The 23,702-nt window shown below is 39.8% G+C and overlaps 1 protein-coding gene across 1 annotated transcript in view; it reads right to left on the bottom strand.

Moving 5' to 3' along the window:
- The window catches only part of THSD4 (thrombospondin type 1 domain containing 4), a 90,527-nt gene extending 71,035 nt beyond the window's left edge, over positions 1-19,492 (bottom strand). The window contains exon 1 of the mRNA XM_063413098.1: positions 19,235-19,492. Coding sequence (XP_063269168.1) covers positions 19,235-19,306 — 72 coding nt within the window. The 5' untranslated portion in view covers positions 19,307-19,492. The remainder of the gene's footprint in view (positions 1-19,234) is intronic.
- Between the last annotated feature and the right edge of the window lie 4,210 nt (positions 19,493-23,702).

Raw genomic sequence — 23,702 nt, 5'->3', positions numbered from 1 at the left:
CACTGCCAGAAGTTCCTCAGAACAAGGAAAGGGGACAGCGCCCGGCAACTCTTCTTTGGATTTACGGAGTGAGTTTCTGAGTCCAAAAGTCACTCCTTGCTAAGGTTAGACGAGATCTGCCCAAAGCCCCAAGTCCTCCTCACAAAGCAAGAGCCAAGCCAGGAGACACAGCAGGCACTGGAGAGGGCCCTCCCTGCCCTCCACCCTGCACAGCAGTGATCCCAGCCAAAGCACCTCGACAGATCTGTCTTGGTGTGTCAGAGTGGATGTGCGTGTGTCAGTGCCAGTGGTAAAATCAACATAACTTAAGATTTAACCACAAAAACCACTTACAAAAGCCACTGTACAGTTTTACTACCCTAATGTCCAGAGATAAGCAGGAGAAGGTCCATAGTAAGCCATATTTTCCTGTTAATTTTACCCCGACAAAACATCTGATTTGCTGCATAAATTTGGAAAGCTTCTTTCTAGAATTCTAAAACTTTTCCTTATCTTTACTGAAGCTGAAAATCCATTATTGTTCACAAGCTAGCCATCAGTTCTAAACCAAAACATCAATAGGAAACTGTTTTCCTGGCAGTGTTAAAAGCTGTTAATAGCTTAAAACTGTTAATTGGAAAGAGACCATATTATTATAACATAGTTATAGGAATATTCTTATTCTTACTACATGCATAATTTATGATTTTTAGAAAAAATCATTAAATATATGGAAGACACATGGCAACTTGAAGTATAGACTATTTCTTAATGCCAGACTGATAAAAGGGTTTGTGTCTGAGAGTAATCTGTAAGTGTAAGCAAACACAAATAATTGAACCATCAGGAATTAAATTATTTGCAATTTTAAATAATTAAATTAAGAATTAAAAGGCATTTACATCCTTAATTAAATTATTCTGACATTAATCAATCACAACTTCAATCTTGCCAAAGTATGACAATACAAAGCATCTCACCTACCCTCATTCTACTTGCTGCTCATTTTAAATGTGTTATCTCATATTTCTGAGTTTTGTCAGGACTGTGGAAGAGTCCTAATTTTAAGGCTGTGGATTAACAGATAATTTTTCAAGACCTGTCCTCTCAATTTGCAGAATTGACTGCACGTCTCATTTGTTTTGCCTGGCAAGCACTGCTGAGTATTAATCTTTGCTTCCTGAACTGTAAGGCCCATTGACTAAGAGATGTGGTTGGCCTGATAACCTTATTCTTTATGGAAATCTAATTCAGGTTTTAATGTAGATTTCACTCTTTTGTTTCTCTTTATAACACAGATTATAAACAATGGGTGTGTTATGTAAAAATGACAACTCAAAGATAATGCAGTCACTACCAGTGGAGGTAATTACAAGAAACTCTCAGTTAAAATGTCTTTACTGTTTTGTCGTTTCACACTGACAAAGCACAGCAGTGCTTCTAGTAATGACACAATGTGAGGTACTTCTTCATGGGCAAGTTCTGCCTGACAGCTTTAAAATTCCCAGACCTCAGCAGGATTGGTCCAGTGAGTTTCTGGCAGGGTCTGTCCTGCTCAGGAAGTGAAGGTGAGTGAGCTGTGTGACAGTGGGGACCCTTGTACCTGTCAGACTACAAAGGTGGCACGCTAGGAAAAGAGACTCTGTGATCCAACACCGGTGCTGAATAAATTGCCTGAAGTGCAAACTAACATGAAGAAGAGCCAGAAGTTTCCACTCCTCGGTGCTCTGCACCTGAAGCAGAGCCAAGAGTTTCCACCACTGTGCGCTCTGCGGCATAAGACCAAACAGATATTCAAGCCCACAGCTAACAGGACAGGAGGAAAAGTAATTCTCTGCTCCTTCTCTACATTGAGCAGCATCAATAACCAAGAAATTCAAAGATTTCCTTATGCAAGGAGCACAGACTTGCAAAATGTAGGCAGAGGAAACTTTATGAAGACCACAGGATGAAGCCTATTATGTACTCATCATATTACATTTAAAATATTTTCTTTTGGAAGAATTTAGCCCAGATTACAACTACCATTTCATATGAAGCTGCAAAAAAGTCACTACATGATGTTTCTTACTCTGTATTTGTAAAAAATTTCTAGGTGTAGATTAGAATTCAAAGAAATCATGATTTAAGTCAGTCTGTGCCTTTGTGATGGTTAGTTTCCAAAAAAACTGTTTCTGTTATTCTGGATACAATGCACACGAACTCAGTATAAAGGGAAGCTGTATCACAGAGAGTTTTAGAAACCTGATGCTAGAATTAAAAAAGAGCCTAAATATTCTTTCTACCCCAGAGCAAAATTTTGCTCTAAAAATTTGCAGCACTTTGAAGTTTTAACATGAAATTTTCAAAGCCTGCCTAACCTTAACAAAGAGTTTGGGTGATGTTCAGTGTATAAAAGGAACAATGAAATTTGTGGGGCTGAATAAATTGTTCATGGTTTAGGATGCAGCCCTTCAATCACTTCTCTGCAGTCCTGTATGGCTCCAGGCCTCCCTGGCAGATTCCCCTTCCTCCCAGCCTGGGCCGCAGATGCTCGGCAGGATCTGTGTCCAGAGGCAGCGTTTCAGGATGCCAGGGCTCACAACATGAGGTTTCAGCAAGGTTTCCCTGTTCCGTTTCCACATTCCTGTACTTTCTCCAGTGCTCCAGAACACCACAGACCAGAGCTACTGTGGTACCTAACCTAACCAACAAAGGGACAGATAAAGCGATCCTAGAAAAGCAAACACTCCCGAGTAATTCTCGTCAGCCACCACCCTGGCTCACAGAAACATTTCAACAGTTCATGTTTATGACATGCTCAGCCTCCACGAGCAGGAAAGCACAAAACCTAGATTCACAGGAAAACTTCCTCACATCCTGCTCAGTGTGGAATTCTCAATTCCTTTGGACAATAACTAGGGAGGTGCTAATGTTACATTTTTGCTATGTAAGTAGTCCAGGCTTGCTTCTCCAGTGTCTTTCATTTTGATTGGACACAAGCGCAAGGGAAAAGTGGGTGTAACACACTAATATTCTTATTTGTCCATATTTAGTACTTATTCTGCACTGTTGTGTGCAAACTAGACACTCATCTGGGCCTATGCAAACACTGTGATGAAGAAAACTGTTCTAACTGCATTTTACTGGAGAAGAATTTAAAACACGTTGTAAGCAGTTAATGATTTTAAGATGGACTATATATAGTAATAATTTTTGCATATTTACTGTATTGTATAAATAAACAGAGTTTTCCTGGAGTTGGTTCAAGGTTTTCGTATTTGTGATATTTGTTTTAAATTTAAAGCAAGAAAAAGCAAGTACACTGCTATATTTCACAGAACATCTATTCTGTTACCACACGACAAAAACACTAACCACACTAATAATTACTCTAATTCATTGAAGAGTATCTCCTTAAACTCGGCAATGCAGTACAAAGAATTCCAAATGTAATTCTTAACATCCCAAGTCTAAGACACTGGCAGAGTTTAGAAGTCAGGCTTTCTCAAAAGGAATGCTTTTAACCTCAGCACTAACAGGGCTGAAATTATTGTAGAAAAAAGTGTATTTCCTTTTTCCTTCAAACACCCACTGCCTTCTGCGCAATTCAGCCCAAGGTTATAGAAAACTTTATGTTCTAAGTTTGGTGATCCAAACCCTTCAGTCTTTATTTAGGCAAAACTCCCACTGCAGTCAGTGAAGTCAGTGGGAGTTTTGCCTGGGTAAGAACCACTGGGTTTGGCTCCGAACATCCACGGCTCTGTAAGCTGAGCAGAATGTGAGTGGAAGTCATGGCTGCATGTAAGCAGCTCCTGTTTCCAGCCATGAAGATCATAAATTACTTTACAACACAAAAACTTAGAATGGTTTGGGTTGGAAGGGACCTTGAAGATGACCCTGTTCCAACCCCCCTGCCACGAGCACGGGCACCTTCCACTGTCACAACCTGGCCTTGAACACTTGCAGGAACAGAGCATCCACAGCTTCTCTGGGCAACCTGTGAGAGTGTTCAACCCCCCTCACGGGGGAGAATTTCTCTCTTATATCTAAACTTACCTTAATATACCAGTGAGCATCCTAGTAATTTCACATTGCTTACATTAGGTTGTAGAACACACATGACAAAAGGAAGAGACAAGGGCTTGTATGACCATTGATAGAGTTCAATGGCCAGGATGACACTAACTCTGTGTGCAGTTACTGCTTTTCAGTACAACTTCTAACACAGCAATCACGAGAAAAAATCTGGGACCTAAAATAAAAGCTTCTCTACAAAAAGGCAGGCTATGATTACGTGAACACGCATCTCTGCTTAGAGCTGTGTATCTCATGAGTGGGAAAGTCTGCTTAAAACCTCATCAATAGTTGTTCTATTGCAACTCTTGAGAATCTATTCTTCAGCATGTCCCATAGTCCCTCCAGAAAATTTAGGTTCAGAGAAATGTTTCATAGAAAACAAAACATTTTGCTGTTTTATAGACAGAGTATCACTGCTGTGACATGTCCATTCTGGATCTTCAAGGCATCTCAGCATGCTTGCACTTGCCTGCATGAGTATATTTTATCTCACACACAGGTACATGCACTCTCTGTGAATTTAGTCTGTGTTCTCACATTTGGACAGCCCTAAATACTGTCAGTGTTGTGACAAAACAGATGTGGGCGTAAAGAGTGAAAACTAGTCCATACAGAAGGGAAACAATGAAAAGCTTTACAGTGAAGCATTATTTGATTAAACTCATGTAAGCCACTCTTCAACATCCCACAGAACTGCATTTTAAGTATCGTGCGTAATTTTCAATGTTTCTCCATGTTTTCCTTCCCCCTCCCTTTTAGCTTCTTTCAAGTTTAGATTCAAATTTATAAGTAGGTTTCTAGCCTATATAAACTCAACTTTTGATATATTAACTGACAGTATGTACTCAACTTGAGTTTAAGACCTTGATAAGACTGTGACATACCACTATTATAATAATCTAACACTTTCATCAGTTTTCTCTGTTCTGCACCTGTAAGAAACAAAAAACCCTCGTTCTCAACAGTGTATCAACGACACACTTTATTTTCCAAAAGATTAATGTAAGGTTTATTTGAAAGAAGCCAACCAAACACATCTGAGATAGAAGCCACATGTGACAATTTGTTATGCCACTCTTGTACTTACCTAAAAATACAGGCAAAGACAAGCAAACATGGAATTTGTAAAGTCAGTGGTCCTGCAAATGGATTAGCAGGCACAGTTACCATACACAAAAGCGGTGAGGATGGAATTTATCTTGGAGATTAACACTGAGGTATCACCTTGTCCCACTTCACACAGTGTTGGTTTAAACCTCTGTGGCACTTTTCTCCTCTTCTATTTGGCAAGAGTGCTGAACTATTCTGCAGCAGATATTCCCATCAATTGCATCTCCCACTGTTTTAAAACCAGTAGAGGAACTAAACTCTCCCTGTTGTTGCTGCAGATCAGTGCATTTCAGAAGGGAGAGAGGATAACAACAGGAAACAAGTCAGAGGACAAATAAATATTGCTACTTAAGCCTTCTACATAACTGGAAAACACTAACTCTTCAAATAAAAATACATGCGGTTCTACCAGGCTACCATGATAGATCTTAGAAAGACACAGACAGTTTTATGGTCTTATAAGTGCTCTTTGCTGAAAGGGAAACTTGGAAGCAATAAAACATTTTCTTACAACTGAAGCCTAACCACAACTGCTGCCAATTCAACAGTAAACTGATTTGAAGTATGTGGAGTCAGATGGCTTCAGCTTCACCACTACAGGGAAACCAACTCTTGTAGCCTGGCACAACCAGTGGCTGGAAATGTGCCATGATTGTGCATTGAGTTAAGCTCCAGACAGACTGTTAGGGCTGAACTTTAAACCATTTGTATTTTTAATGTACACAAATAAATTTATGGGTGCATAAAAACTGTCATGCTTCGGGGATTAACCTCTAATAACCTCTCCTGCTATGTTAACAAAGACATTTAAAATCTGCCTCTCCAAGTTACAAAGGATTCAGGTTAATGAAGGCAATTCAAAAAGAAATTTTAGGGCCTCATTATATCTAATAAGGGATTAGTGACACCAGCAATTTTTAAGACCATTTGTGGACACTTTGATGCTGCCCTGTGGCTTGGGACTCCCTCATTTTACCTCGGGATTCCCAGATGAACCTAAGTTTGGCAAGGTGAATACAACATCAGAGAAGTGAATGGCATGGAGGACTTGAAAATGGGAACAACTTTCAGGGTGTCATGACATACAGCATGACATTCCTTGTAGGCATTCTACCAGCTTTGTGTATCCTTACTGAATAGATGAGAAAAGCTCTATTCTCATGAGGCAGAGTTTACGAGAAAGAAGATCTATAGCAGAGCAGTACTTTGTGATCCTACCGGAGCTAAAAACCCGACCACGTGTTCCCTACTTCTTAAGGTAAGCAAAGACAAGCCAAGAAACCTATTGGCAGAACAGGAACGAGTCAATGGGAAGTTGTAAGACATGACCAGTTTTAAACACCCTGAAAATATCGCTGGCTGCATTTGAGAGGCACCACAGTTCTTGAGAACAGGAGATTATGTAGGAGAAAGGGATCCTATCAGAACTCCACCAGGAAACACGCGACAGCACAAGCCCACCTTGCCTCTGTTAGAGCATCCATACAGAGGTGCTCTGTTCTCACTGTCACAACCTCAGAGAAGCTGGAATGGAGATGTTTCATCACCCAGACAATAAAGGATCCCTGTGGTACAACACAATGCACAACAATGCTACGGGGGCCAGCCTGAGCCGTCCAAACTGAAGCAGCTGCAGAAATTATGCACGGATAGAGGCAACTAAAGGGGATAAAACAATTCTGATGACATTCCAAATCTGAAAAAATCATCCCAAAATATCTGAAGGTTGCCTTTTCTCTTAGTTACTATTGTAAACTTCACGATCTTACCTATTTTCTGCGAAATAGGCAAATATTCAGACTGTTCAACTTTTTCAGGTTTATTTCCAAATAACAAGTGTCTCTGAACCTTCAAGGACAGAAGGAAATACAAAAGGAAGGAAAATGCAAATTGCCATAAGAAAGGTCATGAGAGAAGGCAACCTGAAACAGGAACTTGGATATCCTTACCCACAAGGACAATTTTAATCTTATATTCCAACACGACTATTAAAGCTTCTATTTTTTTTCTGTCTAGACGAAACAGTAAAAATACCAGGAAGAAGATTTTGTTATATTTTTTAGAGCTTCAAGGACATGAAGTTTAGTTTGATTCCTGACAAGAAATAATAAGGTTTCCACAGCTTCCATTTTATCTGAAGAGGTTCAACAAATCTGCAGTAGAAACCAATCTAAAGGATAGATATAAAAACAGAAAAAAATATCCAAAATTCAAGAAAGCTCAGAAAGCTCCAGCCACCCAAGTGTTAAAGCAATCCAGATATGCATCTGATCATTTTGTACAACTGCTGATGTGACCTCACAGACTGTGGTGTGTAGTTTGGGCTTTATGCAGCCTCCAAGGACACACACCAAGGCTGCAACCCACTACAAATGGTGTGTACTTAACTGAGGAGCAATAGTACATTACATTTTCTATCCAGAAGGTGCCATAAAACACAGCTCAAATTGCAGTTCATGCTCACGTGTCTCACAAACACAATGAATGCTAAGAGTGCATCAAGGATGCAATAACAATGCAATATGTCAATAACAAATCATAGAAAAATGAGTGAAAAACTCATTTCTTTGTCTGATTCAGGAAGGGTTTTTTTAACTGGTATGTTCTGATGAAAGAAAAGAGACCACAAAGAGACACAATGACTGCATTTATATGTACAAATGAATACATTGGTAAGCATCACTGTGCTCCTCTGAAGCAGCCAAGCAATGGTCTCTCAGAGGTAATTGTATGATAATTACCTGCAATTATCAGGTAATTATTGTACAATTATTTCAGATTGGATAAAAAATTAACTCCCACTTTATATCTCTTAGTTTGATAATTCAGTGAGTGAAGAACGAACTAAAAGTGCTAAGTGATCTCTGAGACAAAGGCTTAATATTCTCATAGATTCAAAGCCACTAATGGCAAACGTTATTAAAAAAAATCATTAAAATGTAATTTAATAAATAAACGCATAAAAATCAGAAACTTATTAAGCCACAGCAGTTTTACAAATGAAAGAGGGACAGCATGTCTGCTGAATTTTAGTTCTATTCTAAAATTTAAAAGGGCCTGCACAGAGTTTAGTAAGCTCTTACTATTTTTAGAAATGTCCCACACCAGATGGTTTTTTCATTCCTTATGTTGCAGGATACCACATTTATTTCCAGATCCTCCAAACCAATGCACTTACAACTCAGCCATTGTACAGATATTTGTACAATGCACATAGGAAAATTTGCATCTAATCAAGACAGCAGGATTTGTCTAATGACATCTTTCCTAAATCCCCAGTCACTGAGATCAAAACCCTAATACAGTTTTAAATCAGTGACAATTTGGCTTTCAGAATCTTTATCTGAGCCAAGACTTCAGCTTGACATTCCCAGTGCTGATCCTCCACTTGCTTCCCTGCAAGGTTTCTCTAATGAAGTCTCCAGTAGTTTCCACAAGGCTGATGGTTTTTCAGGTCATTTCCTTACTTTCCTTGGCCAAACCCTCTTAAAGCAAACAATGTTTTAACAGCATGCACTTCTTACTTTCTAAAATTTTGCCAAACTGTTTATGATGAAGTAGAAATTTCCTTCTGACTTGAAGCAGAACTATGAGCATTTGCTAGCACCATTAGTTTGTTATCCAAGAAGTAACTTGTCCTTACAGGAAGATGTGAAGTTGTGTGAATTTTAACATGCTCTCTAGATATTACCAGCTTTCTCTCCAGCAGAGGGAAAACCCCAAGACTTGAAACTTGAGTGAGAACAGTGCTACAGTACCATTAACATTGAAGTTTGTGCTTGCAAGTTCTGTAGTGTTTATTCTTCACTAAAATACGGCTTCACCAGGTCCTTAATGCTTATTTAGCAGCTAGAAACAGCTGCAGATGTTAACTTTTGATCTCATCTGCTCTCAATCAATTCTTAAAATGAATGGCTCCACATACAGCTGGAGCTACACCAACTGCCATTCTTTCCAAGGACTAATGGACTTCTGTGCATCAATACTGACTTCTGACAACATGGAAAAACGTATTAGATTTTTTTCAAGTAACTCCCACTTTCCCAGTGCACTGAATGTCTTATAAACAGATATTTACAGATTCTTCTTTCCTAAAACTGCCTTTGGGAAATTCATAAAAGAACTAGATGGCTCATTGTACAAGTAGAATTTACTGCAGTGAGAATGACAAAATTCAAAGATGGCAACTGACTCAGTTTAGTACTCCAGTACTAAAGCAAAAATGATGGTGAGGTAAAGCCCACACTTAAGAAGTAACATTTATTACCACCTTTAAAACAATATGACAGTTAGGTAACTTGTTAGTGTGTGAGAACAAAGTGAGAACAAACAAGGAACTAGAACTGTGTTTGAGAGGTTCCTTTAAAGCCTCTCAGTATTGACACAGCTATGTAAATGGAAGTTAGTACCTGTAAAACATTCTCATTTCTTCTGAACAAGTTATTATAACTGTTTACCTTAAACTGAATCTTAAGGACTGTTTTACTTAATTATTAACCATTTTTGCATGGTTAGAAACCTGTTTCTATGATCACAAATAAAGCATCACGGCATTATTGTCACTCCCAGTATTTCTCTCATCTGAAAATCAGAAGGTGGTCATTCAGAGAGAAGAGTCAGGACACAAGCCAGCCTCTGCTGACAAGGTCTAGGTAGAGATAATCCCCAACAGCCACACTGTGACAGCTGGATGCATTAGGAGTTTTCTTACTCTCACTGCCAATGGCCCCATGCTGGAGTTACTTATCATTTTGCTTTGCTTTAGCTTTGTTCATTTCCTGAACATACATACAGCAGCTGAAGAAATATATCTGTTTCTTGTGTTGATCATTCCTAATTTTTGGTTTCTTTGGTAATGCAGTGTTCAGCACCAGTAGCCAAGCACCCCAACAAACGTAACCTGTTACAAACATTGGTACATGCTCCACCAGGGATCCTCAGGGTAACACTGAAAGAAAGGTTAGCAAAAGTTCACCTTGAGGCGCTGAAGAATCACCTGAATACTCAAAATTTTCAAAAGAATGAGATGCAGTCACAGAGCAAATGACACTGTAACCCCCTCATGTCACAAGCAGAGTACCTGTGAGCAATCCTCATGGCATAGGCACCGTGCACCCGTCACCTCTGTGTCACCTGGGCAATATGTACCTATCACCTCTGTGTCACCTGGGCACCGTGCACCCGTCACCTCTGTGTCACCTGGGCACTGTGCACCCATCGCCTCTGTGTCACCTGGGCACCGTGCACCCATTGCCTCTGTGTCACCTGGGCAATATGTACCTATCACCTCTGTGTCACCTGGGCAATATGTACCCGTCACCTCTGTGTCACCTGGGCGCCGTGCACCCGTCACCTCTGTGTCACCTGGGCACCGTGCACCCATTGCCTCTGTGTCACCTGGGCAATATATACCTATCACCTCTGTGTCACCTGGGCAATATGTACCTATCACCTCTGTGTCACCTGGGCAATATGTACCTATCACCTCTGTGTCACCTGGGCACCGTGCACCCATTGCCTCTGTGTCACCTGGGCACCGTGCACCCATTGCCTCTGTGTCACCTGGGCACCGTGCACCCATTGCCTCTGTGTCACCTGGGCAATATATACCTATCACCTCTGTGTCACCTGGGCAATATGTACCCGTCACCTCTGTGTCACCTGGGCAATATATACCTATCACCTCTGTGTCACCTGGGCACTGTGCACCCATCGCCTCTGTGTCACCTGGGCAATATGTACCTATCACCTCTGTGTCACCTGGGCACCGTGCACCTGTCACCTCTGTGTCACCTGGGCACCGTGCACCCATCGCCTCTGTGTCACCTGGGCACCGTGCACCCATCGCCTCTGTGTCACCTGGGCACCATGCACCCGTCACCTCTGTGTCACCTGGGCAATATGTACCTATCACCTCTGTGTCACCTGGGCACCGTGCACCCATTGCCTCTGTGTCACCTGGGCAATATATACCTATCACCTCTGTGTCACCTGGGCAATATGTACCTGTCACCTCTTCTGTTCCTCTACAGCACCAAGAGAATCTGTGCCTGAGGTTCTCACTATCAAAATATATGAGGAAATGTTTAACGAAATTGTCTTAAATTTAACAGATTGGCTCCAACAAGACAATTCAGTCATTTCAGCAAGAATTTTCCATTTAATGAGGAAATAAGTAAAGTCATTTACATAGTTATTCTGTGTCCTTGTGCTTTTCTAGAGGATATTGGCTCATAGTTAACAACATGAAAACAGTTGGTGCCCCTGGCTAGAATACTTCACTATCACCTGCTCGTTGGAGCACTAAATAAATCTCAGTTTTCAAGTGCTTACAAGCAAGAGTCCAGCACGTGTTCCAGACACTCTGTTCATATACAGATGTTAATACATCCTCCACACACCAAATGTTATCAAATGTGGCTTTGTTGTCTCTGCAGCAATTACTTAAAGCTCATTTGAAATGTATAGTGAAATAACTACATTGATAGAAAGAAGAGATTTTTCTTCAGGGGGAGGGATTTCTTATTGTAAATCTATTAACTGTTTGGGATCAAAATGCAGCATTTCCACATGCTTTTACCGTTGCTTCTGTAATTTCAATTTCAAAGGTGCAAGGAAGCAATTTGATATTAAATACCAAACTTCCTACTACATTATTATCTACTGTGATGATGTTAGTCAGCACCTTTCCCAAAACCAGTTTAAAAAAAATTAATTTTGATTAGAAATTTGAATAACAAAAGGATTTGTCTTGAAGTCAAAAATGTTTGAGGATTTATTCTCATCATCATGACATTTCAGGAAGAAATCTCACGGAATATGGAAGTAAACATAATGCTTCAGTCAAAAAGCGGTTCTGGCTGGACGATTAATTTATTGACTCCTAATTCACTTCATTCTCCTGCGACTGCCAAATAGGTAGGAGTGGAAATTTGTCAAAAACTTGTGTCTCTCGATAAAACCTTCCTCACAACCCCCATGCTGGGAAAATAATACCTGTAAGCCACGAAGAAACAGATCGACAGCTCCAGGCACACACACAGGCAAACCTTTCATTTAATACTCTCACATGCTTCACTTTCATGTGTCTCATTTAGCAGGGCTCTTTAAAGAGAAGCAGTGTAGCTGCTGTCAGTGATCTGAGGGCTGTGTTGGTGCCCTTGGCTCCTCACACACCCGTGAATGATGACTGATCCCTGCTGCTGTCCTTTTGCCTGCCACCAACACCAAAGGGATACCGAAGGAAAAACGGAGAAAGCTACAGATCAAGTAAGGCACAGGGGTAGGTGTCACATACCAGTCCCCTTCTGACCACTGTCTTTCCACCATGCATTGAAAATTTGCTTTATGTTCCTGATGGCTGCATAATTGCCCCAGCTCTGGACTCAGGGGCTCTGAGCAACAGCTCAGTGAGAACTGCCAGTAACCCACCTACAGCAGAGTGCCTCCAGGAAAGCTGGTAACTAAATTCCATTTTAACTTCTAACAGCAAAACATTCATTTAGTTACTCAGCAGAGTCTCTTTTGTGTGCCAGGTCTCCGTTCCAGAAAGGCCAGGGATTCTAATAATCAGCTTGTTATTGTTTCCCTACAATGGGTACATCATCCACAGGCAGAACCTAGCAGTGCAGTAACAAAATGCAAGATAATCTCACAGGCTGGGGGGAGTGGGAAGTGTTTTAAGAAGTGATATCACTTAAAGGCAACCACCAGGAGTTTACAAGAATTTCCATTCTTTTAATTAAAGATTTTATGAGTCTTGGAACACATTCCTGTGCCCTATTATACATCAGAGCACTTAAAAATTCAGCGCCTTATAAAATTGCCATAAAGAGATAGGAAAACCAAAGGCGTCTTTAGAAGAAAAACTTATTTATAGAATGACTGTTATGATTTACAAAACAATTAGAGTGACTTATTTTACTTACTATATCTTTATTTCCTCCTTTTCTGTTGTTTGTGACTACCTTTCAATACATCCTAATATAAACTACCTGCCTTCTAAATTCATTGCTCCATTTATATGCTCAGCATGTTTGGAACAAATACTAAAATCCTCAGAAAAGGAGCTAAACTCACTGTGCCAGAAGAGAAAGCATTTACATTGCAGTGATAAAAATACCTTCATTCGAATTCAATTTAAAGATAATTAATACTTCAAAAAGCAAAGGTGAAAAAAATATTAAGCAAATCAAAAGAATGGACACTAATAATGAAATATGATTAGGAAAGTATTTTCTAAATTATTCATTTCTAAGGAAAATAGTATTTCCAGGTGTAAAATTCATGGTAAATTCATTTAAACATATGTCTATCTAATAAGTAATCCAACAAGTTTCTGGAACAGCTTTCAAGTAAGTGGTCTCTGAACCATGTCTCAGAAACAAATTAGCTCATCCATCACACGTAACCAATTTCTTTGGTAATGACTTAATGAATTTAGCTTAACTATGCTAGGACTGAGCCTGATGCTGCAATTACTGTGGGAATAACTGTAGCCCTCAATCCATCTTTGGGATGTTTATGGCAGGGAACATGAAGCTCAGCACAGGCTGAGCCCAAAGCCAAGAAGAGACTCTGGATCTAGAGAAGTGCTAGTGAAGTATCCCTACAGCCTTTGGTCAGTGCACACCCCACTGCTGGGATTACAGTCCTGTCTTTCCCACAAGAACAGGCACGGATACACCATACAGGAAGAGCCAATGCCATACAGAAATCTGGAAGAACATTTATTCTCCCTAATCACATAGGGTAAAAGAATACAGCTTGAGTCATTTTGCTAGAATGTAATTAACTCTAAGCTGAACATTCTCTACACCAAGTTTACACCAGAGTTTTCAAAGCAAACCTGAGTTATACTACTAATACTGCAGTTGAGACCGACAGTGAGGCTGGGGAGAGTGAGGCAAGAATGTCAGAGGTGAAATAAATGTGTACTGTGGTACCTACACCAATACATAGAGCATATTCTTATAATTTGGCCAAGGCTGTGGATATTTACTTGACAGGATTATTTTTCAACTATCGTATGTCTCACTTTCAGATGTTTTAATGGTGATGTCAGCAGTCACTGCCAAATGTAAATTACCATCTCTTTTTTCTAATCAGGTAGTTTTAAAGTAAATCCAAATAACTTTCTTTTTGTGTGCTAAATAAATAAATGGCTCAATCCCTCCTTAGTTACCAGTCCACAAATATTCTCAAACATTCTCATGCTTCATAAACAGAAGGGTTAAGGGTGATATTTTATGGGAAAGTAACAGTCAAGGTGACGTACCGAATTCTCAGGAGAATCAATGGAAACCCTATTAACCTTGGCTTGCAGATGGAAGCACTCAGGTACAGAGATGAGGAATTATTTTTGTGCATGTGTCACTGGGAGAAATGATGTTTTCTTATATGCTGGCCCTGTGGAAGCCAGAGATGGAAATGCTTGTTTTATTGAGCCGCATCATGAGCTCCCTGCCCGTCACTGAAGGTGCGGCATCAGCTGAACTTGGCCCTGGTGACCGAGCAGACACAGCTTAACGAGTTCATCTCCTGGCTACAGAGCTTCTGTGACACACTGCTCAGATACAAAATCATTCACGTGCTAGAAAGGCTGACTTTTCAAGCATAGGGAAAAGTTGTTTTTACTGATAATGCTCTGAGCCTCCAAACTGTGTTTTACCTATGTGGCCCAGGAATTTATAAGTAACAGCACAACCTCACAGGACTACCATAAGGATATAAAAATTGAAGATGACAAAATCCACAGATACAACAGTAATTATGGCCAGCCCACTATGGCTGGCAACGCACAGCTGAATGCAATAAATAGAGACCGCCAACAGTCATGCAGCATAAGCATTGCCATGTTCATTCTCCATGCCACACTTTCACAAAAATGGCCAAAATCACATCAGCTGCTGCAGGTGTGACCTGCTGGGGAGCTGTCTCCCTGCCTCTTCACAAGTGCATACACCAACATCCACACGTGCAGCAGGTCTGACCACAGAACACTGGAAGATTCCACTGAGTAAGGTCAGAAATTTCACTCCAGTAAGTGTCAGGAAAGAGAGCTCCTCAACAAGAGAACAGTCAGTCAAAGAGACGATGTCAAAAGGGCCATGACCTCAAGGTGTTTGGGGTCTTTTGTGGGGTTTTCTTTGTATTCTTCCTTCTTGCTGGAGCAAGATAAATGCAGGAAAGCTCCATTCATATTGTACACATGGAAATAAGTAACACCACCGGGATGAACACTGAGCTGTTCCTCGCAACGGGTTGCATTTGTGCAGTGGGGATTGTGACACCAGACCTTGCTCAGTGAATGATCTTTTAAAATGCTGACAAGTTCACTTTGCCTCTCTGGTTGCTGTGGACAAGCTACACACTGCAGAGAGGCCAGGCAGTGTGGAGGAGCAAATGAACAGGAGCTCATGGCAGTAAGGTCCCTCTGCACCCCTGTCAGTTTATTCCTGCTCCTGCAACTCGGGACACTGTACAATAACTGCTCCATTTGTTGACCTATAAGCCACAGATGAGAACCAGCAGTGTCTGCAGCACACCAAGAATCTCACTCAGAGCTGCTCAGGCTCACTATATTCATTTTAGCGGGTGGAGTGTGACTTTTTCACCCTCTGTATGCCTGAATTCCAAAGGGAAGCATTTCACATCTGTGAAATTTATTTATAATAAAAATATATTAAAACAACTCTCAAGGACACTGTTAAGTATCTTCTACACTTCATGCTGAACTACTTTATGAAGAAAGCTGAACAGCATCTAGAATTCAATACTTTTAAGCTAAACAGTACATATTTAAACAAAAGTTTTGCTTCTATAAACAGTTTGATACATGTGGCAAAACATGCTGTTATCTGAACAACTCCTAAAGAACTGAAAAGAATTCAGTATCTTCAAACCTATTCCTGTTCACTTAAACATGCTGAAAGTTTTGTGTTGTCATGTATCGTGTACTTTGATGATTAGTCAGATTATGATTACTTATCACATTAAAATACAAATCAAATCAACACAGAAGTTATATGTGAGGTTTCCTTCCCATTGTCCACACATTTTGTCAGCTAGATTGGATTTTTTAAAACACTAGTAGAAAACAATTCAAACCAAACTCAGAATGGTCCAATTTGGTTTTGCTTTATTGCTGAGAAGGCCAGGCTGGTAACTTTGGAACATTTGCACAGCTTCACTGACACCTGTACTGAGGGAGATAGGGCTGACAATACTGATTTCTGGTCAATTTGTATGGCATTAAAGAAGCTACTAAAATGGGAAAATTCAGTTGAATCAACTGAAATCCCAAGGCATGTGAAATTCTCAAATGCAAATATCTGACAAGTACACTGAGAAAACAGAGTTCAAAAGGCTCCGTGCTTGTGAGTGAGGAGTAATGACAGACTCAGGAACAGCTGAAGGTGCAGAGGTGGGCTGCTCCTCAGGAAAACTCCCAACCACTCAAAGATTGCTCGAGGCCAATGCGTCTGGTCAAACCAACCACGTTCATGCTAGAGCTGATTCCAAACCACCGGATTAAAGAAGTGAGAAGGAGGAAATCTTGATTAAGCATGTTTTGCTAGGACTTCAGCGTGTTCCTTTTCTGAGAAGCACACACACAAGCTTTGGGCTTGGCCATACAAATGTGGTGCAAGTTGCAAATCTAGAGGACCTTATTTCCTTCCTGGATGGAAAAGTGATGCAATGCAGTTTCACTGACTTCATGCCAAGTCATGCCTTAAATCAACAACGAATGAAAAGCAGAACATAATCATACACACATTAGAACAAGTCTTAGGGGTTCCTTAAGAATTATACAGGGAAAAAACATAATACTTGAATTTTTGTTATTTGCTGTTTCTTGATCACGTGAAGTTCTGCAGCATTAAAATACAGACAAAACAAGCTGGCAAGAAAAGCAACTTCCCACTGACTTCATAATCTATCAAAACCTGACACTTTTATGAGCAGAACTTTTAAAAATACATACCTATAAATCAATTAAAATATTCAGAGGAGTATACAAAGCATTTCAAAGGAGCACAAAATGACAATTCAGGTTCCTTTAAAAAAATAGCTTCTGACTTATTTTCTCTGTCTTCAATTCACCATCAACCACAGGAAAAATCTTTACTGAGTAATTTCCTAGAGAAATAATATTTATGTGGCCAAGGTTCTGCTGCTGGAGCAGGGAAATGCACGAGATTATCAGGTGGTCTCTTACAATACAGGACAAAGAAATATTATATTAATAACAGTGGACACAGTATATTTCTTATTATGAAATTTCCAAAATTAGGCATATAAATATAATAAAGGAGAAAAATTCTCATTACCTACACTAAGATCTACAACATAAAATTAATTGATAAAGCAACAGACCAGTTTTTTACATTCTGTCTGCTGTATTAACTGAAAAACTAAGAAAAACAGTCCAGTTTAAAGTACTTGGCATATGGATCACAGTGCTAAAACATTCCACATTGCACTTTTACAGCAGAAATTAATTTCCAGGTAAGAACACAGCATCGCTTTTATTTTACTTGCTAACGAGGATAATTGGCAGGCAACACTGCTGCTGCTCTAGATTTGTTCTTTATATGGATCTCTGAAGACCACATGTGCATGCAGTGGTGACAGAAATATTTTCCATATGAGCCACCCCAGACTTTAAGGTCCCTCAGTCTGAACAAGGTGAGTCCATCTATCATTTTCTGTGCTGCATAACAATCAACCAGGAAGTTAAAAACAACTGTGACAACTAGAGGGCAATGATCAGCTTCCAGTTGCTCTGATTATCAAACCATTTAAATTTGTAAAGACTCTGCTGAAAACTTTTCCCTGCTTTAACTAGATCAAAGGCAGCACAAGATTTCTTTAAGAGACATTTTCTTGAATCAAAGCTGTTACAGATTCTCCTATTAAAACACCCTGAATGCAAAACAAAGTTTATTATTACATGTGAGCTACGAAGAGAGTGTCAACCACACAGTGCTGGACAAGGTGTTTTTTTCCAGTTCACTTCCACCTTTACCAGGGAGAGCAATTGATCTGGACTGCATTAGGCTACTATTAAGTTATGACAGCACTAGTAAAAGACAAAGCTTTAAAGCAGAATCACTGTTTTCAGAAGATTTACTTAAGGAAGGCATATTTGTCGAACAAAATGACCCAATGATTCATTTAAAATGCACAGCTACACATCCCATTTCAGGCAGAGCAAGGGAGAATGAGTATCAAATGTGTTTTCGGCAAGTAACTTCATTACATGGAATATTTTATATCTAACAGTACCACGCCAGCTGATTTATTTCCTAAAAGGCAAAAGAGTAGCAGAAAATTTCTCCTTTGGTATGAAATAAGTACTTGATGACAAACTGCTCTGATGAGGACAAAAATCTGGAAAATGGCTCTTCATAAATCAAGCAGCAACTTTTTAAAGCATATAAAGAGCTGTTCTATTCCACTGTTCAAGATTTAGGAATTAGGAATATTAGGAATGTATAAAGACCCTTTTTAATTATATGGTATACAGTTTTTTAAAAATCAAGTTCTTTCTGCCCTGCCCTAGACTAAACATTACATGTATTTGCACAAAAAGAATGTTATTAAAGTAATGAAGCCTGGAGTTTTTACATGCTCACAACCCCACAGCGTATCCTGTGCAAAAACTTTTTCACTAGCGCACATTTTTTGCAGAAAATATGAACAAAACACTACCATCTACTGCTGCAGAGTATCATATTTCTCTTCATGTTAGTAAAGAAAAATTCACAAATTAGTCATCTCTCACAGAAAGCATATTTTATATCAAATCCAGAGAAGTTTCAAACTGTTCTCCTTTAGTACCTTTTGGCTTTTGCAAAGACAAAAAAACCCAAACCAAACAGACCTAAGGCAAAAAAGCAAACAAAAATCCCCTGAACAAACCCCCAAAACTACACCAAAGCAAAAGCTTTTTACACAACACAAACAACACAAATCTAAAATGTCTAATAGCATAAAAATCATTCATAGTCCATCTTAACAGATATGAAGCAAACGCAACTGTGACAAGACGATTTTTGACAAGACATTGTGTTTTGCTTACCTCACCCCCAGGTCTTGCTAACACTGCTGTTTGAAAGCAGAGCAGCGTTAGTATCAGGTAGCTGACAAACATTATTACCCAAAGTTAGAGCTACCCTGGAGGAGCAAACCCTCTGCCAAGTGCTAACAGCTAGCAGATGCACTTGTGTCTCAGGATCACAGCCCCGAGCTCTCGTAGGTACGAGTGCGTGTCCCTCTCCCCCTTTCTCTCGCACTCACGGTCCGAGCAGGAGCTTTGCTCTCAGCACTGCTCTGAAGACAGCTGGTAAATTGATCTCTTCATGTAATGACTTCTCCCTGCTGGGGGAGGGGGCTCGGCCGGCACGGAGCTGGGGGGCTGCAGTCAGCACGGAGCGAAGAAGGGGAGGGACAGAAGCGGTCACTGCCAAGTTATGCATCTGCTGTGATTCATGGAACAAGCTGAACGGTAACCTTTAATGCACGAGGAGCTTTGGCAAAGCGTTATTGACTTAGGCAGGCATGATTGGAGAAACAGGCTAAAGCTGCTGCAAGAGGTGCCTGCTGATGGTTAGACGGCATGTGCTACTTAAAGGTACAGCACCTCCTTTTGTTAACAAGTTCAGAATACATAAATCATAAATTAAAATCTAAGCAGGAAGCAACCTATGGTTTTAGAGTCTGCTCTACACCGGCACAGTCCCGCAGCCCCAAGGGCCCGATGCTGCCTCTCATCCCTGGCCCCGGGGCAGCAGCCCAGGGGAACGCAGGCGCCCATTTGCTCTCCAGAATGTCACAACTGCTTCCTGAAATGGATCTCCTTCCTTTAGGATAATCACGGAGTAGGATATGGATGTAGTCTCTCTTTCAATTGTATACTATAGCTGAAGAAAAGAAATTCTGACTTTAGCAATCCAACCCATCAAATAACCTGCACTGACTAAGCAAGCCTTAAAGTTCCAACTCCTGATGTCAAAAAACCACACTATATTCTCATCTTTCATGTAAATACATAGCTCTTATCCATATGGTTCCAGGGGAAATCTCAAAAATATGACCCAAGAATAACCTGGTCTCATATATCAGACAGTAAACCACATGAACTCACAATACAGGTATACGTGAAAATATCTTAACATTTTAGAAGGCAGGAAGGAAAAATGTTGGTGAAACTGAGAAGAACGCCATTACTAAGTATTATATTTCTTTTTGTAATTTGGTGAACTTTGTATACGCAGCTGAGTATGTAAGACTTCTCAGGCTATTTTTATACTAGTTTTACCAACCATTCTTTTCCTCTCCTATGAGAGGTGAAAGATAAAATAGTCTTCCTGAGAACTGCAATTAAATACTGCAGTCAAACTCCCAAAGCAGTATAGAAAATTAGCATTCACACTGCTGCTAGAAGTCCAGATTCTGTTCTATTTGCATTTGGGTATCTGGTTCTCTAGCAAGGCAAAATCTGACCTCTATTAATGAGACATCATCATCTTCCCTCTCAGTTCCCTCCCTTTACAGACTCCCACTACTGCCCTAAAGATGCCACCTTCTCCTGCCTAACGTGTCTCACAGACCTGTGTTTGCTCAGCACCTACAGAAAAGCCGGCCCATTGTCACCTCTCAAATCAGCAGACACCTTTCACAGGTGAACCTTTTCTTCCCCTTTGGATCCCCAGCCTTGCAGTGCTGTGGTCCTGGCAGCACCACTGCAGCCCCTGCAAGCACCGTGTTTGGTGAGGGCACGCCGGGGAGGGGGCCCTGCAAGGCAGGCCAGGCAGGGCTGGGGGTCTTGATGGCACAAGAATCCTCTTCAGATGACTCCCCTTGAGGGAGCAGTACAAGCTCAAGAACATTTAAGAGGCCAGAATGAGAGTTTCAGTATAGACCTCAAGAGTGGTTTCCAAATTATCTGAATCATCACAGGCAGTGCCTGGGGACTCCTAAGAATGGCGACTGACAGCCAGATCTGAAGCTTCTGGAAACTTGATACTGTAACCTTCATGGTACTTTTTGACAAAAATCATGAGAACTCTCCATTACCATGTTGTTCTCGCAAATACAACACCTCCCTTCAAGACCTACAGTAAAGAAGTATTTTCTCCCCTTTTAAGGCCAGCTGAAGGTTTGCACATTGTACTGTGGTGCTGACAGCTAAATGCAGAGCTGCCATTACAAGTACTTTGTACACTGGTTGCCTATGGCAAAGTCTTCAGACTAAAAATGTAAAGCCAAATAAACTGAAGGAAATTTTCCATCAAAACCCTGTCAGGAAGCCAATCTGTCCTTCCATACTTTTTTGAAATATCTAGATGTACCACAAGAGGAAAAACGATAGTGAGCAAAGTGCCAACTAAACTGGAATTCAAAACACTTCCAACAGAAGAGCTGCAACTATGATACTTAGAAAATCGATTCGGTGCTTGAAAAAGTTTTACAAGAACACATTATTTCAGATTGCAGTGTGTAACAAAAGCCCCAATGATGAAAACGCCTTCATGCAGATTGACTACTGCTTCCATAAAATTAAACTGTCTTGTTTTGCTGTTCTTCACAAAGTGAACTAGTTTTTCTGAATAATACACAGCACAGCCACAATATTGCCAATCTTCTTTAATGGCAGGCAGAAAAGCAAATTAAAGAAAATGAAGAGCATCTATGATTTTAGTCTCCTCTCTGCTGATCATTCCACAGAGGAGTTTATTTTCTGCAAATAATGAACAACCTTACTGAAGTTAACTGAATGTTATTAGGATGAGTTTCTGAGCACAGAAAAAATGTACTACACTCCCATTTAATAAGTCATATAACTAATTCTTTCCATATGCATTTCATTTTTCCTCTATGAAAAATACCCGCAGAATTCCCTGAATTCTGTCCTCCATGTTAAGACAAGAGATCTGTTCATACCTGCTCCCGTGCCTTCAAGCTTTCAACTTAAGGCTATGCCCAACTTGCACTGCTGCAACCACGATCAGAACTTGTCTGCAAACCTCAACAATCACTGCACTGGAGACTACAAAAGTACTGAGGGAATAGAAAAAATCTGTTTATGACTGATGAGCTATTAAACCAAAATACCTTGCGACAGTAAAATGGAAGAAATAAGATGTCTGTAATTTCAACATAAAAACACCTTTGCTTTTACTTAGAAACCTAGCAAAAGTAATAGCATAACTATACTATTTTAGGTATATAATTGAGACAGAAAATCCAAAATTATAGTTTAAAAAAAAGAAAAGCAAAAACCAAAACCAGAAAAAGCCATCAGAATGTTTTGGGAAAAAAATCCTACCTCTTATTTTCAGAAATAAAAATACACAAAACAAATAAAGGACCTTTGGATGGTATAGTTCTTATTAAGAAAGTACTCACATTCATCTGTGAAAAAATTAGCTGTCAGTCTCAAAGGGTTTGTAAATATCAATTAGTTTATGAAGTCTGCTTGCTACCTTCCTCCTGAGGCAACTGCACACCTGAATTCCACGTGAATCAAGGACAAGTTTGTTAAACTTTATATAAAGTATCACAGCTACTGCTTGCTGCTAAAGGTATATTAGCTTAGAAAGTTGACCAAATTCCTAATATAAAAGTAATAAAAGACAAAACACAAGTGAAAACAAGCTTTTATAGACTTCCTTTCTACTTCCTACATCCTCAATGTCTGTAGAGCTTAGCTCTCCAACTCTTAAACAAGGTAACAGGGAGGATGACTACATATTTCAGGCTAAGTCACTTTAGAACAAGACAGTGACAATTTCTGTGCATTTTGCATACAAGGGAAAATAATTAAGTCGTTTTGTCACTACAGGTGCAACATCAATGCCACTGAATCTGCTTAGCTGAAACACCTAAACCAAAGAACTATTTAAAAGTAAGATGCAGGCCAAAACAAATTTGCTGCTACAGCATAACCAACCAGTCCTTTAACCATTTCCTAAAACAAGTATTTAAAATAGCATTCATTTGCTTTGGACAGACACCATCTTCCAGGAATCACTAACAGGAAAAGCAGTAGACACTGCATATTCTACTACTGTTTAAGAAAAGGTGTTATGTTTTTATTTCAGTGTTCCATGTAAAAATTTAACAGAGGAGGAAAAAGGCTTAATGTACAAGAAATTCAGTACAAATTACAAGATCAAGTGGAAAATTTAGAGTGCTTTGGTTTTATTTTAATTGGTCATTTTTTCCAATTGGTGATGTACAGGTTACTTAAAAAAAAGGAAGGGAGAAAATTTTTATGTTGATGAAGTCATGTGTGAAGATGGCTGCCATATTTATAGCTGTCAGATGGGCATTTCCAATCATTACCTCATCTCATTTTTTCCAGGAAGCATTCCTTTCTGAATTAATTATTCAGCTGTATTAAGGTTAGAATAAATTACCATGTCTTTTAGCCTGAACTACTGAAATCCACTGGCTGTAACATTTTACTCAAAATTTCTTCTATGAGGTTGTTTTCTTCTATTTTTAAAATAATGTTTGTGTTAAACTAAACACTTGAAATAAAG

This window comes from Prinia subflava, chromosome 15 (genome assembly GCF_021018805.1).
Source record: "Prinia subflava isolate CZ2003 ecotype Zambia chromosome 15, Cam_Psub_1.2, whole genome shotgun sequence".
Classification (NCBI taxonomy): domain Eukaryota; kingdom Metazoa; phylum Chordata; class Aves; order Passeriformes; family Cisticolidae; genus Prinia; species Prinia subflava.
This window is presented reverse-complemented; position numbering and strand designations above follow the sequence as displayed.